The sequence below is a fragment of the Vulpes lagopus genome, chromosome 7 (genome assembly GCF_018345385.1).
Source record: "Vulpes lagopus strain Blue_001 chromosome 7, ASM1834538v1, whole genome shotgun sequence".
NCBI lineage: Eukaryota > Metazoa > Chordata > Mammalia > Carnivora > Canidae > Vulpes > Vulpes lagopus.
This window is the reverse complement of record NC_054830.1, coordinates 37239369-37252500: the sequence shown is the minus strand read 5'-3', so window position 1 is coordinate 37252500 and position 13132 is coordinate 37239369. Positions and strand designations below refer to the sequence as shown.

Genomic DNA, 13132 nt, shown 5'->3' with positions numbered 1-13132 from the left:
TGAGTTGCCAATATCGGTAACCTGGAGTTAGGGAGAGGAGCCAGGGAGAGAGATTGAGAGAGAATGGATGGGAGTGAAAAGCACACTCGAGTGTCAGCAGCAAGTACACACAAACACACACACACACTGTCAAAAGTTAACGTAGAAGCCACATGTGGATTTATTCCTCATGTTAATTTGTCACCTTTTCTCTCAGTCACTGAGACAAGAGTTCAGTGCATACATTTTAAATATGCACACACATGCACACACCTGCAAACATGTATTCAGATATATAATATATAATATGTATACATATTTTTATATACATATATATATATACACACACATATATATATTATAAAACCTAGTATTTGGCAATCCATTGGGCCATGTGGAGTGTATTTTGTAACTCTAGAAAATAAACTTCTGCCTATTTCCCTGTGGATCATAGTTGTGAGGAATGGGGGGCACTTTTTAATGTGGGTTCTACTTCTTGATGTCACTTGTTGATGAACCACCATATTTTAACAATAATTCCATTCTTGGTATAATTAATAGAAAATTAGTTTCTAAAAGTAAAAATTGGGTCAGAAATGGAGATTATTAAAATGTACAATTGCGAAAGCCTGACCCTGCAAACCCCATTTATGCAACCGAGTTCCAAAATGCTTTTGAGTGCTTGATGACTCACTGTGGCTTCTTCCTCTAGCTGGTTTAGTGTAGGCAAGAGGTTAGCCGACTAGGGGAAATTAAAACAATGTTGTACATTATATTGTTACCAGCCATCGAAAAGCCTATTTTGTATGCAAGACAGCAATGCTGAGATATATGGAGAGCCCTAGGCTAAGTACAGAAGATAATTACATTTGGAATTTTACTGAGTTAAGTCATTTACAGCTTCAAATAGTTGCAGAGAAAAATCAGCCAAAACATACTTAAACTTTTTGTTGTGACTTTTCAGGATAGAAAGGATTTTTTTTAATTAGTTAGCATCTTATATGACAAATTACATTTTTTTAGTAAGATTGTCTCAAAAGTTATTTTCTTTAGCTAGTTAATATTTTTTCATTCAGACTACAGATATGAACTTATTAGAACAGTAAAATATTCATACAGGCAAAGGGCACATCATAAAATCCCCAAATTTTTATGTAAGTCTTTGGAAACATCTTTAAATTTAGCATGTTTATTCAGAAGGAAAACAGTAGTGTCATTTAACTCACCCCCAAAGTTCACTTCTGATTGATGTGTAGTTAGCCCTTGAGAAATTGGTTTCAACAGAACAACTTTATGGCTCTTGCTACCTAAATCTTTATGTATTAGTGGTTATAAAGTGATTCAAGTTCCTGCATTTATTTAGTTGATAAATTCTTAACATTCGGTTGGAATAAAGTGTTTTTCAGAGTGTCACAGTTTGCCCAAGTAGGTGTTCCGGACTCCAGATTTGAGTGTGGGGCTGTTGTTCAATACTGAGGAACTGATTATCTGCTTTATTCATTATTCCTCACTCTCCCCAAGAGCTGGCAAGAGAAGGAAAGGAGTTAGACCATCAGTAAGTTAAGTGGTTCTCTGCTGGAAGCTTTTATGTTATTTTTTGATGGGTGTGGCCTAGGAGCATTGCAGACTATTAGAAGGATTCTTTGATTATTTTGGATTTCATTTATTCATAGATTTCCTTTTATTCTTCAGCCCTAAATCAAACTGAAAGGGTTTTCAACTTGTGATAGGAATCAAAGAAGATCATCTGGCCAGAAGTTACTATATAGTATTTACCCGTAATATTCCTAGTAATATTTTTGCTTGAGAGTTTGCTTTAACGAAGGAAGGGACAGGCTCACTCTAAAGGATTTGGTTTCTTCAGAGGCCAAGGGAGTTAAGGTGATAGCATAATGCTTGTGAAGAGCAAGAGTTGCCAAACTGCAGATTATGAGCCAAATCCCCAGAGCTAACAAAGGTTTTCACATTTTGAATAATTTAGGGGGTAGAGAATCAAAATAAGAGTGAATTATGTGAAATTCAGAATTCAGTGTCCATACATAAAGTTGTATTAGAACATGGCCATGCGCATTCATTGACACATTATCTATGGCTATGGCTAATGGCTGCTTCTGCACTAAAACAGAAGAGTCGAGTAGTTGCAAAAGAGTCCCTGTGGCATGCAAGGCTAAAAATATTTACTGTCTGGCTGGCTCTTACGAAGTTTGCCAAACAACCTCTGCTCCAGAGAATTCAGAAAACCCATTTGCATCACATTATGTAACAGCAACTTTTCCACTTAGGTTCTGGGCTATCTAAATGTCTCCTAACCCCTTCTTACCTCTTCCTTCTTCACTGTGGTGTCTGAAACCATTCTAGTCACCGCACTGGTCAGGTTTCCCCAACGGCAGCTTCACGTAACAAGTATTTGTCCATCTTGGGGATCGTGGAAAGCAGGCTGATGGGTATTCATTTGTTTATCTGTTTATTTTACCAGTTCGTTTAGCACACATTATCCAGAGCCTGTAACATAGCAGGAACTTAGCCGAAGCCAGTAAAAGGGTGGCAAAGGTGAGCTAAATGGTTAAGGTTGCCTTCCTGGTTCTTATATTTTAAAGGAAAAACAGATTGTAGATAAATAATTTTCCAGTGCTGCTATCCTCTTCTTGGGTAGTGCTAGCTGACACTGATGGGTTCCTGAAAACACCAGAAGCATGCTCAAAAGAGAGTTTCAGTGCTAGAAAGGAACCCAAGCCAAAGCAATTTTATCCATTAGATATTGTCCAAGCAGATGAAATATATAAGAACATGTTAACTGTTTTTAGTTATTAAAGAACCCTCACCCTGAGCCAGAACTGAAAGGTCAAGATTAAGATGGAGTGTCTCTGGGTGGCAGACTGGCACAGGTGGGACAGTGTGAGACAAGGTACACTTCAACCCACCAGCTGTACTCATTGTGGACTTCCTCTTCCTCTTGTGTTCAACATCTCCATGTCTGTACTGTCACATTTGCCATTTCTTGTACCCGTGTCTAAAATGCACTTTTTAATTGACTTAACGAACAATTGCTGTGCCCATAGAACCTGAATTATTGGGGAAACCAGGTCCCTGCAGCGGCCCAGAAGAGTTTGAAGAGGTGTTCTCATGCTTGAACAGCCTCTCTCTCATTGCTCATAGGCATCATCCCCCCATTCTCTGCACAGCACACTGATGAATCATCACCTCCTCTAGAGAGGATGCCCTGGGCATGACCATCCCCGTGACTACTTCTGTTTGCCTTAAAGGAGGCATTCCCCAGACCAGGAAGTACCTGAACCTCCAAGTATATTATAGAATTACCATTCATTAACTTGAATTTGAAAAACAGTTGCACAACTTAGCACTGCAGGAGAGAGCCATCAAAGATGCAACAGTAAGTTCCCCAGCGGTGATCTCTATATTGTTGGAGGAGCAGTCTCTCTCTACCAGCCAGACTCTCAAGACCCTTCTCTGCACAGCACTTTAGGTCCCTGGCATTTACATCTGCGAGCACAGTCACATGTGTGCCCCCATTAGAAAAACAAACCCAATAAGCTCAAAATGGAGCTTACATCATAGATCAGTGGAGGTTCATTATGTCTACCCTGGAGCATCACTGTGAAAGGGTTCCATAGGAGAATCCTGTAGGGTGTTGTCAGCTAGCACCAGACATGACCATTATGAATGAAACCCACATGAATGATGTCCATTTCTAGTCCCACGGATCTAAACCCCAGAACCCTTCACTCTGACCCAAAACAGAAGGCCCCTGTGTTTCTTACCTCCAATGAACCTCTCCTCAAGAATTAGGTGGAAAACAAGGGGATCGTGGCTAGAGATGCTTCCTTTCTTGGTGCTATATCTGCATAACGCTATACTGGAGTCACACAAAAAGCCTTCACGATTCCAACGTTAAGAGTTAGGGCGAGAAGGCAGAAATCACGATGATGGCCATGAAGTCTGACTCAGGCCCATTCTGTCAACATCGTGTATAAGATGCATGCGTATTGTTTTTATTTTTGTGGGAAGTTACCACAATATGTAATGCATGTTTTCCTATTAGTGGACCCATTATGTGGAACTTATTAACAAAATGGTTAATTGATGTCTCATGTTGCCTCCCATTACTGGTCTCAGAGGAAAGAGGGGTTGAAAAGACATCTTAGTGGCATTCTTAGCCTTTCTGAATATTTCTAACCACATTTCACTGTTACAAAGACAGTTGTAATTTTTGACATCGTAGCAGTGGACTCAATGGTGGTTAACTCCATCTGTTACCTGGAAGCCCAACATTGTAGAGACTTTGTGTGCACTGCTTGCACTGTACACATAAGTACCTAACATCAAGGTAGACGGACATCATGGTAATCATTTGGGTGCAGAACATGACTGTTTGAGGTAAGGGAATATATTTTAGGATTTTATCTGTTAGATGCTTTTTTTTGACAGTCTTCTGGATGCTGTGCAGACAAAAGGATAGGTTAGAGCTGGAGGGGGATGATGTTCCCACAATCAATATGCATGGTGTTTTATAGGTCATGAAATGTGCATGTGCATGTTGCTTGCACACATACACACACATACACACATAGACACAGAAGATAGAGGAGCTGGAGACACAGGATGTGGAAATAGTTTGCCCACCCAGATGCCATGGGCAGGAGTGTAAGGGAGCACCTGAAGCTTCCTTGATACTCAAGCACCGGCCAGGATGGCCTGAGGGATTTAAATATTCATATTAACCTAGTTACCTAGTTGGCCAGGTTCACTTAGGTGGGAAATGCTTATGAATTATCTCAACCATTAAGCTGTGAATGAGATGGCACAAAAGTTATCTTAGTGACTAGGTCAGAATTCCACCCTGGGAAAAAGGAAAAGCATCTAATTTAACAGATAAGGAAAAGTCTTCTGACAGATTTCCCTCTTCAGAAAGCTGAGACATTCATGGCATAGATAAATTTTTCTGACTAGATATATGTTGGTTTTAATGATCATGTGACCTTGCTCAGTTGTCAGAACATCCTCCCTGGGTATGAAGATGGGTTTTGAGTGAAGAAAAAAAGCACTGGAGACCCGATGTTTCCTCGCGTCCACAGCTCAGCATGTGTCAGGGGACAGGGCTCAGGACAGGATTCCTGCAGTCCCTCAGCCTACAGACCCTTTAAAGTGAATATTGAAAGCAGCCAAGAGGAAAAAGAGCCAACCAAACCAATGGAGGTTTGACCAGGCAGGAGGGTGGGAGTGATGGGGTGGGACCTTTTGTCTTTAATAATTTGATTCCATTCAGTCACTATTTATCAAGCACCTATTGTGTTCTGAGCACTGGATGCAGATAAGCAAGGCAGCCTCTTCCTTCCTGTACTGTGCAGCCTGGCAGTGAGGGAAGACTAGCACGTCTTTAATTCCACACCAGGCAGAGTTTCTCAGAGGAAGCACAGGAGTCATTGTGGAGCTGACCTGGGAAGGGGCAGGAGCAAGTACATTCCAGGAGGAAAGAGCCATTGAAGGATTTGCCTTGATCGTAGTATGAGGGAGGATAGTAGAAGAATGTATGTTCGTTCTTGAAATCATCTCTCTGTTCCTCAAGAAGTGGGATGTTCAGTCTTCACAGTTTGCTTTCCTGAGACTTGGGATTTCCAGTTTCGAAACTGGGAAAGTACCTGGCAAAGGGGAATGAGTTGTTCACCCTGATGATTACTTTGCATCCATTGGCTTTGGAAGAGAGTTGTCTAATGCCTCCTGTTCTGCTTGTAATTTATAAAGGACCTGGGAAGCCATTTGAAAGGGTAGTTATTGATTTCCTACTAGATGCCAAGGCAGTCCTAGGTGTTTCATACCCCTAACTTCATTGACTCCTCACAACCCACCTGTGAGTAGATACTTCCCTGTGTCCTCAATCCTAAGAGTCATTTTCTTAAAGGAAAAACAGAACTTTTGGAAATCAGTATACATCAGACATCTAATGAGCATGTGCCTTTCTTCTTCTTTGAAAAGGTGTTACTAAGTCACTGATGACCTTCACAGTTATTGGCTTTTTGAGTCAGAAACAATTCTCTGTGCCTCTCCTCTCACAGATGAGGAAACCAAAGTTTACAAGGTCTAATTCACTTGTTCAAAGCCAAAGGCCTGAGATTCTAGCCCAGCCTGTGCAGCTCACACCTCCTTTTGTATGGCGCTGCCACCTGGCACTTTTCGTGCAGGGTCATCATGGCTCATTGAGGTTCTGTGTATTACCCCAAGGCATTGCAGATCACTGGGTTTAAAACCTGCCTTGTGAGGCCATGCCTTTCTCTGCCGCTTGGAGCTCCCTCCTCAGCAATCCATGGCAGCTAGACAAGGGTGGAACTTAGTGACATAGGAACCCCTTGGAAGTTCTCTAAATCATCTGCACCAGGAACTGTGAGCTCCAAGAAAATGTCAGCAGGGAGAAAAGTGTACAAGTTTCAATAGCAGAGGGAGACATTAAGCCTAACACAGATCAATTACTGTAGGGACTTTACGTGTGATCACTCTACCATTAGCATTACTGTTTGTAATCACACTAGCTTCCTGGACTTTTGCAAATATATTATCTGTGATGTGTCCCACTTTGGGCCCCTCTAACGCCACTGAAGGCAATACTCAGGACCGTTCTTCACAGCAGTGGCCTCACAGAACCTCCTGGACTCTCCCTGAGTAAGCTCAGACCATGCGGGGGAAGAAGTTCTAATGGCATCATCGCTGCATATTGTCACTGCTTTGTGACTGGAGCCAAGAAAAAGAAGAGGGGTTCTCTGGGTTTCTCACTTCCATGTTCCCTCTTTGAAAACCAAGACACTTATTTTTCATAATTTAAAATCCTGCTTAACTCTGGGAGCATTAGAATTCCTAGACTATGACTGAGTATTAGTGTGCGTCTGCTTTAAATGTCAAGAGAGTCTTTAATAATAACACGTAAGGAATGTTAAGATGGTGATAGAATACAATAAAAGTAGGGAAATTCTTCCATTGGGGTGAAATGAGCCATAGGTTGCCTCCCACCTGAGAGCTGTGGTTGTGTTAAAGAAATCATTTATAAGTTTTCACTGGTGCTGAGCTTTGAAGGCATGTGAATGACCATAGCTTGATACAGTGGGTCAAAAAGAACTCTGGTAACTACTCAGTTAGGTAGAAGATTTTCATTTTCCCTCCTTCTAAGTCGCTATTTTGTTTTTTGTTTTTTGTTTTTTTTTTCCCTTGTTTTTCTTCTTTTGATCCTATGTATGGTAGAGACCCATGGAACTGGATGAGCTCTGCCTCAGTCAGTTCTGTTTGGATCATCATTGTATATAAAATGAGACAGCCACTGTCAGGACTTCCTCAGTCTGTGGACAGGAGTCTTGTCTCCCAAAACTAGTGCATTAATCCCGGACATGTTGGGGTCCTTATTAAAACTTTTACTCCCACATTCCCTCGCTTGGCATATTGGGCTTAGCAGGTTTGGGTGAGACCACAGTCAGTTAAATTTGGGATCATCATTGTACAGGAATGAGCCCAACTTCCCTGCCCCTCAGTCGAGTGGCTGCTGAAACTCCTCATCTCACCCTGCCTGGAGGTTCTGCATCAGTGGTTCAGTATAGCAGATGGGAAGAGTGGCAAAGATCTGTGTTTGCATTTAGCATCCCAGGTGCATCTGATAGTCAGGCATCCTGTAGCTGGAATTCTAGTTTCATCTCTGCCCCTTCCCAGGTCCATGATCTTGAGTAAGTTCACCGATTGAGCCTCAGTTTCCCCAACTATAGAATCTAAGAGTAGGACTTAGAGGATTTGAAGTAGCCACAACAGTCTTTGCTTCTGTGAAATCAAGTGAGTGACTTGGTCCTTTCTTCTCATCTGTTCTTGGTAATTCTAGCATTTTTACGCATCCAGAATCCTTCATTTGTTTCAGATTTTGTTTCTCACAAGTGAGAACCGCCAAATTGGGCTTAAAATGATTAGTCCTCCAGACAACATATAAAGTGATTATGTTAAATGAACCTAAAACCATGTTCCCTTTTCTCTGCTAAAAGAATGAGTTTAATCTCCTCAGTTTTTATCTTTGAAGACCTTGAATGGAGCTCCTCGCCTTGGGCGGTTATCAGTGTGTCCGGAGTGATACACACGTTCCAGTCTTTCACAGCCAGGACCGGCTAAAACACCATTTGAGGCCATGGCTAATAGAAGAGGGGATGACCTATATCAGCCAAGGGGAGAAAAAGCATTTGCCTAGGATGAGGGAAACAGACAGTGAGAGTCAAGGAAATAAATCCATAAGCAATGGGCTTCATCTTTCCTACAATTTCATCCTTCAAAACATCAAAATTATCTCCCAATCTAAGCCACCTGCAAACTACACAGAACTCCTGTTACTTGGACCTGGGTTCCCAGCATACAGTCAACCAGTAGACGTCTAAATAGACTAGACTGATCTAACTTTGCTTTAAAGAAAGTTAGATATTTTTGAGCATCCATAAAGTGCTAAAAGGCTCTGTGCTACGCCTGTTATGTGCAAGAACTTATCTAATCCTCAAAACAACCCTTCAGAGTTCAGAGATTATTATTCCATATTTAGAAGAAGAAACTAAATACTTAAAAAGGTTACATAATGTGCTCAGAGTCATAGAGCCAGAATTTGAATCCAGTGTATTCTGATTGTGGTGCCCACGACCTCCATCCATTTTCAATCTGCTGTCTCCAAAATTGAGCAGCAACCTGCTAAGAAGCAAACACTGTACGAGCAGGGCCCCTCAGCTGTTTGGCCCGTTGGCATTCTTTTTATACCAGATACCCACCCCCTGTATCCACCAGGAAAGCATTTAGAGAGTAATTTCTGAGAGCACAACATAAGAGATTGTTTTATTTTGCCAACCAAATTTTTAGTTGACCTTTGGTGTACATTTCTCATCCTCCTCTTCTTTGCTTTTCATGGGATTCAGTTTATGAGGAAATGCTGGAATATATACTTGCTAATATTAAATGTTTGTATTGTCATATTATAATAATGAAAGGATGCCGTGAAAATGGATAGGGATGCTGAGCTCATGGAATGATGGCATAAAAAGTAATAAAGAATCAGAAAGCTTTTCGAAGGGCCAGTGAATATTAAAAATGCAATACAGCCTAGCCCCTGCAGAGAGAGGATATGGTTTTAATAGGTGTGAAATATTAGCCTTTTTTGCCTAAAACAACAAGAAGTAAATTTGGCAGGTGTTTTTCCCCCCTTTAATTGTTAAAAGGGTTTGTGTTAGAGGTGATCAGCTCACTGATGATGAAAATCCAGAACCCATCCAAGAATATAGTAAGTTCTAGTTAGCACCCATCAAACAGAAACAGAAACTTGGATTTTTGTCTTTTTTCTGTAACCTTGCACATCATTTGTTAAAAAAATAAAAAGCAGAACTAGGACGGTAGAATTGAGTGCAAGGCAAAATAAGGACCCGGGGTAATTCTCAAAATGGACAATGAATTCTACATTAATATTCCCATGGAAAAGTGAGAAATTGTCTCCCTTGGCAGTAACCTCCAAGATTTATGGATGTGGGTGTGTGTACAAACTCTAGGTGTGTGTTTGCAACATGGTGTTACTACATTTGACCAGTAAAAGGTCAGCACAGTAGACATCTGAATGGAATATAGAGGTGATGATTCCTTTTGATGCTGGGAATTTGGATTCCCTTCTCCTGTGTTGGTTAATTGCTGCATCAACAATATTTACCCCCAAATTAAATCACAATTAATATTCATCAGACTCTTAAGTAAATATCACCTCTCACCCTTTAACTTGTAATGTTTAGTGCAGCAGAGTACTTGTTTTTAAAAAGAATAATAGATATGCCTTCATGCCTTCTGCCCCATGATAACTTTTAAGACAAAACATTATTTAAAATTCTAAGAATATTTTGGTCCTAACATCAAAAAACTTAAAACACAGTGAAAAAAAAAATCTACAGAAATACAAATAACTGTTGAAAAATGCCATTGCTAACATTTTAATTGTTCTAACCGAGCCACTTTGGAAAACTAAATTCCTTTGGCATTATGTGTTCAGAGCATCTTTTAGTTTGGCCGTTCAATAACTTACTAAAGCACAGAGGATGAATAACGTAAAGTGGCTCCTAATATGGTATCATTTTCATTTCCTGTTTGTTGAAAGATAAATGCTAACACTGTAAGGCTTTTTTTCTTCCTAATTTATTCCTCCCTGTACCACAAGGGAATAAAAAGGAAAAAAAATCAAATGTGATATGGCTTGAGACTGAGTCATCCAGCCAGGGATAAGCCAAGAGCTTTTTCTCTCTTGCTTTCCTACCTTTTCCCTTTCCTCTGTCTTTTCCCAACTGCTGAGACACTCCTTCCCCTTGGAAAACACCTTGATTTGAAAATGTCTTATTTGACTTCTATTTTGGAATAATTCAGCTTACAAAAGATTCGTATTTCTTTTTTTTAAGATTATATTTTTGAGGGGCACCTGGGTGGCTCGGTGGTTGAGACTCTGCCTTTAGCGCAGGTTGTGATCCTAGGGTCCTGGGATCGAGTCTCACATTGGGCTCCCCGCAGGGAGCCTGCTTCTCCCGCTGCCTGTGTCTCTGCCTCTCTGTGTGTGTCTCATGAGTAAATAAATAAAATATATTTTAAAAATAAATAAGTTAAAAAAAAAAGATTTTATTTTAGGGGCACCTGGGTGGCTCAGTCCATTGAGCCTCTGACTCTTGGTTTCAGCTCAGGCCACGATCTCAGGGCTGTGTGATTGAGACCACCATCAGGCTCCTGTGCTCAGTGGGAGTCTGCTTGAGATTCTTTCCCTCTCTATCTCCCTCTGCCCCTTCCCCTGCTTGCACTCTCTTACTCTACACCCCCTCAAATAATAAACATGTAGATAGGTAGGTAGGTAGATAAATCCTTTTTTTAAAAAGCAATCTCTATACCCACTGTGGGGCTCAAATGCACAACCCTAAGATCAAGAGTCACACACTGTACCAACTAAGCCAGCCAAGTGCTCCCAAAACTTGATAATTTGAAGACTTAAGGTTAATTATGTGACATAGAAGAAATGAGCCCTTCCTCAGTTGAAAGGCATTATATTGGACAAATGGTCTATAATGGTCTATAAAAGTGCTAAGATCTAAGACTCTCTCAGTGTCTCTCTCTCTCTCTCTCTCTCTCTCTGTCACTCACCCATTCATTAATCTCTTCATTTCCCCCAAATTCCACAGCTCTTCTCTTAACTCTACCTTTATCTTTTGGAGATCTACTCCCCACTGACTTTACAGAGGTATTTATTATCATGTCTGTCAGTTTCACCATAAGCATCTTTGCCATAGACCTCTTTGCCACAGTCATTTGTACCACAGAACTAATTGTCCAAAGGCAATTTGGCCCTAAGAGATTAAAAAAATAATAATAACTGACAATATGGTTTGACAGTTTAATTTCATTTCTCCATTGACACAGTACTTCCATTTTTATATTATATAAATCTTGGCCCTCATAATGGTGTATACCGTGGCACAGTTTCCAACCTACATGTCCCATAGAACTTTGGAACACCTCTCAGTGGACATGTGACCATATGCCAAGAACAAGCAACAGTGTAGAAGGCTTTCACAGTGCCATACAGAGCTCAGTTACAAACATGTATCCTGGTATTTAGAAACTGATACCTCTCATAATGAAGGAGGAAATTTTTTTGATAAAAGAAAACGTGCAGTGCTGAATGAGGGTGAATGAGAGTAAGAAAAAAAAAAGTAACGATACTCTGAAGAAGTGCTTCAGTATAGTCCACAAAATAAAACCCGTTACTTGTGCTATATGGCCATATTCCACACTGTACATTTTGAATGAATTCAAATGTTTTTTATTCACAGGAGAAGGCTTTTTGTTTTGTTACTCATTTTTTGTTTCATTTTATCCTTTTTCAGGAATGCCCCTCCCTCATTTGTCATGATTGTATCTTTTATGGTAAAATTGTCTTATAGCCGATGAGTTATGTGCCAAAAATGCTGGTGGCAAAGATGCTGGTGGCAAAGATGCTTGTGGCAAAACTACCTAGATTTTGTCTCCCCTGTACCCAGCTGTCTTGAATTATCAAAAATATCATTAGGTTAAAACAGTTCAGGGCAAGCATAAAGTATAATCCAGTAAGTAATATTCTGAGTGCCTACAACGTATATCTGACTAGGAGCTTGTATGCCTTCAGAAGATAACTTTTTGTGCAATGAGAGGACTTAACTTTTTTTAAGATGAGATCAACACATAGTAGGTACTCATACATTGAATAACTGAATGATTAAGCTTATTCTGCATTCCTTTGGATGTGAGAACTTGCCATCTCCTGGAGCCCCATGCAGGCCCTGCCAGTATTGCTCACCAGCACGGTACTGATCTATGCCTACCTGTTAAAGTTAGTTAGAAGTTAATTCTGCATAAATGTATCCATGTGTCTAAGAGCTTTTCCACAACCACAAAAGATGAATTTTATGAGTTTTTAGCTACCTCACTCGTTTTCCTTTGGCTTCCTCATGAATAAGATTGGCTAATAGGCATGATTCACGTTTTTGTCTTTTAGCTGTCTGTGTTACATGGGACTCCTTGGTGCCAGCAGGTCTAGAACTTCCCAGTTAAAAGCTAATGCATCTTGTGTTGAGAAATCTCACACTGACACCTCCAGTTACTTCGAGTTTGGCAATGGCTGTGTAGATTTCAAAACGATTAAGCAATGAAAAAGATTTTGTCATGTGCAATGGTGCTATAGTTTAATTTGGAATATGTATCATTTTGGATGTTAAAATAGTAATGCATCTGTATTCAAAGAAATAACAGAGCATTTCCTTCCCCCACTAGCTTGCAAAAGACAAAGAGCGCCTGCAAGCCATGATGACCCATCTGCACGTGAAGTCTACCGAACCCAAAGCCGCCCCTCAGCCCGTAAGTACCAAGCTCTACACCAAGGGGACAAAACCCTACAGTATCTTTTCTCTGCTTCCCCACCTCAAGTGTAGGAGGCAGGACAGCCTCCTCTGGCAGCTGTTAGTATTGAAGGATCTGAGTTGAGTTGACTGTTTCTGGGTATCTTTTATGAAGAGAGCAGTGTGCAGGGCACTTAAGAAGATAGAGGATGATACAGAGCCCTAGCCATGAGGCCCAACAACTAGCTCTTCGA

At 40.6% G+C, this 13132-nt stretch overlaps 1 protein-coding gene and 1 long non-coding RNA gene across 15 annotated transcripts in view; one reads left to right on the top strand and one right to left on the bottom strand.

The window, feature by feature from the left end:
• The window catches only part of FOXP1 (forkhead box P1), a 581933-nt gene that overhangs the window by 537971 nt on the left and 30830 nt on the right, over positions 1-13132 (top strand). For all 14 annotated transcript variants that reach the window (XM_041764652.1, XM_041764646.1, XM_041764645.1 and 11 more), the window contains one exon: positions 12814-12897. In XM_041764652.1, coding sequence (XP_041620586.1) covers positions 12814-12897 — 84 coding nt within the window. The remainder of the gene's footprint in view (positions 1-12813; positions 12898-13132) is intronic.
• Positions 1-13132, bottom strand: part of LOC121496254 — a 40089-nt gene that overhangs the window by 17605 nt on the left and 9352 nt on the right. The window contains exon 2 of the long non-coding RNA XR_005989136.1: positions 2300-2481. This is a non-coding gene — a long non-coding RNA (uncharacterized LOC121496254). The remainder of the gene's footprint in view (positions 1-2299; positions 2482-13132) is intronic.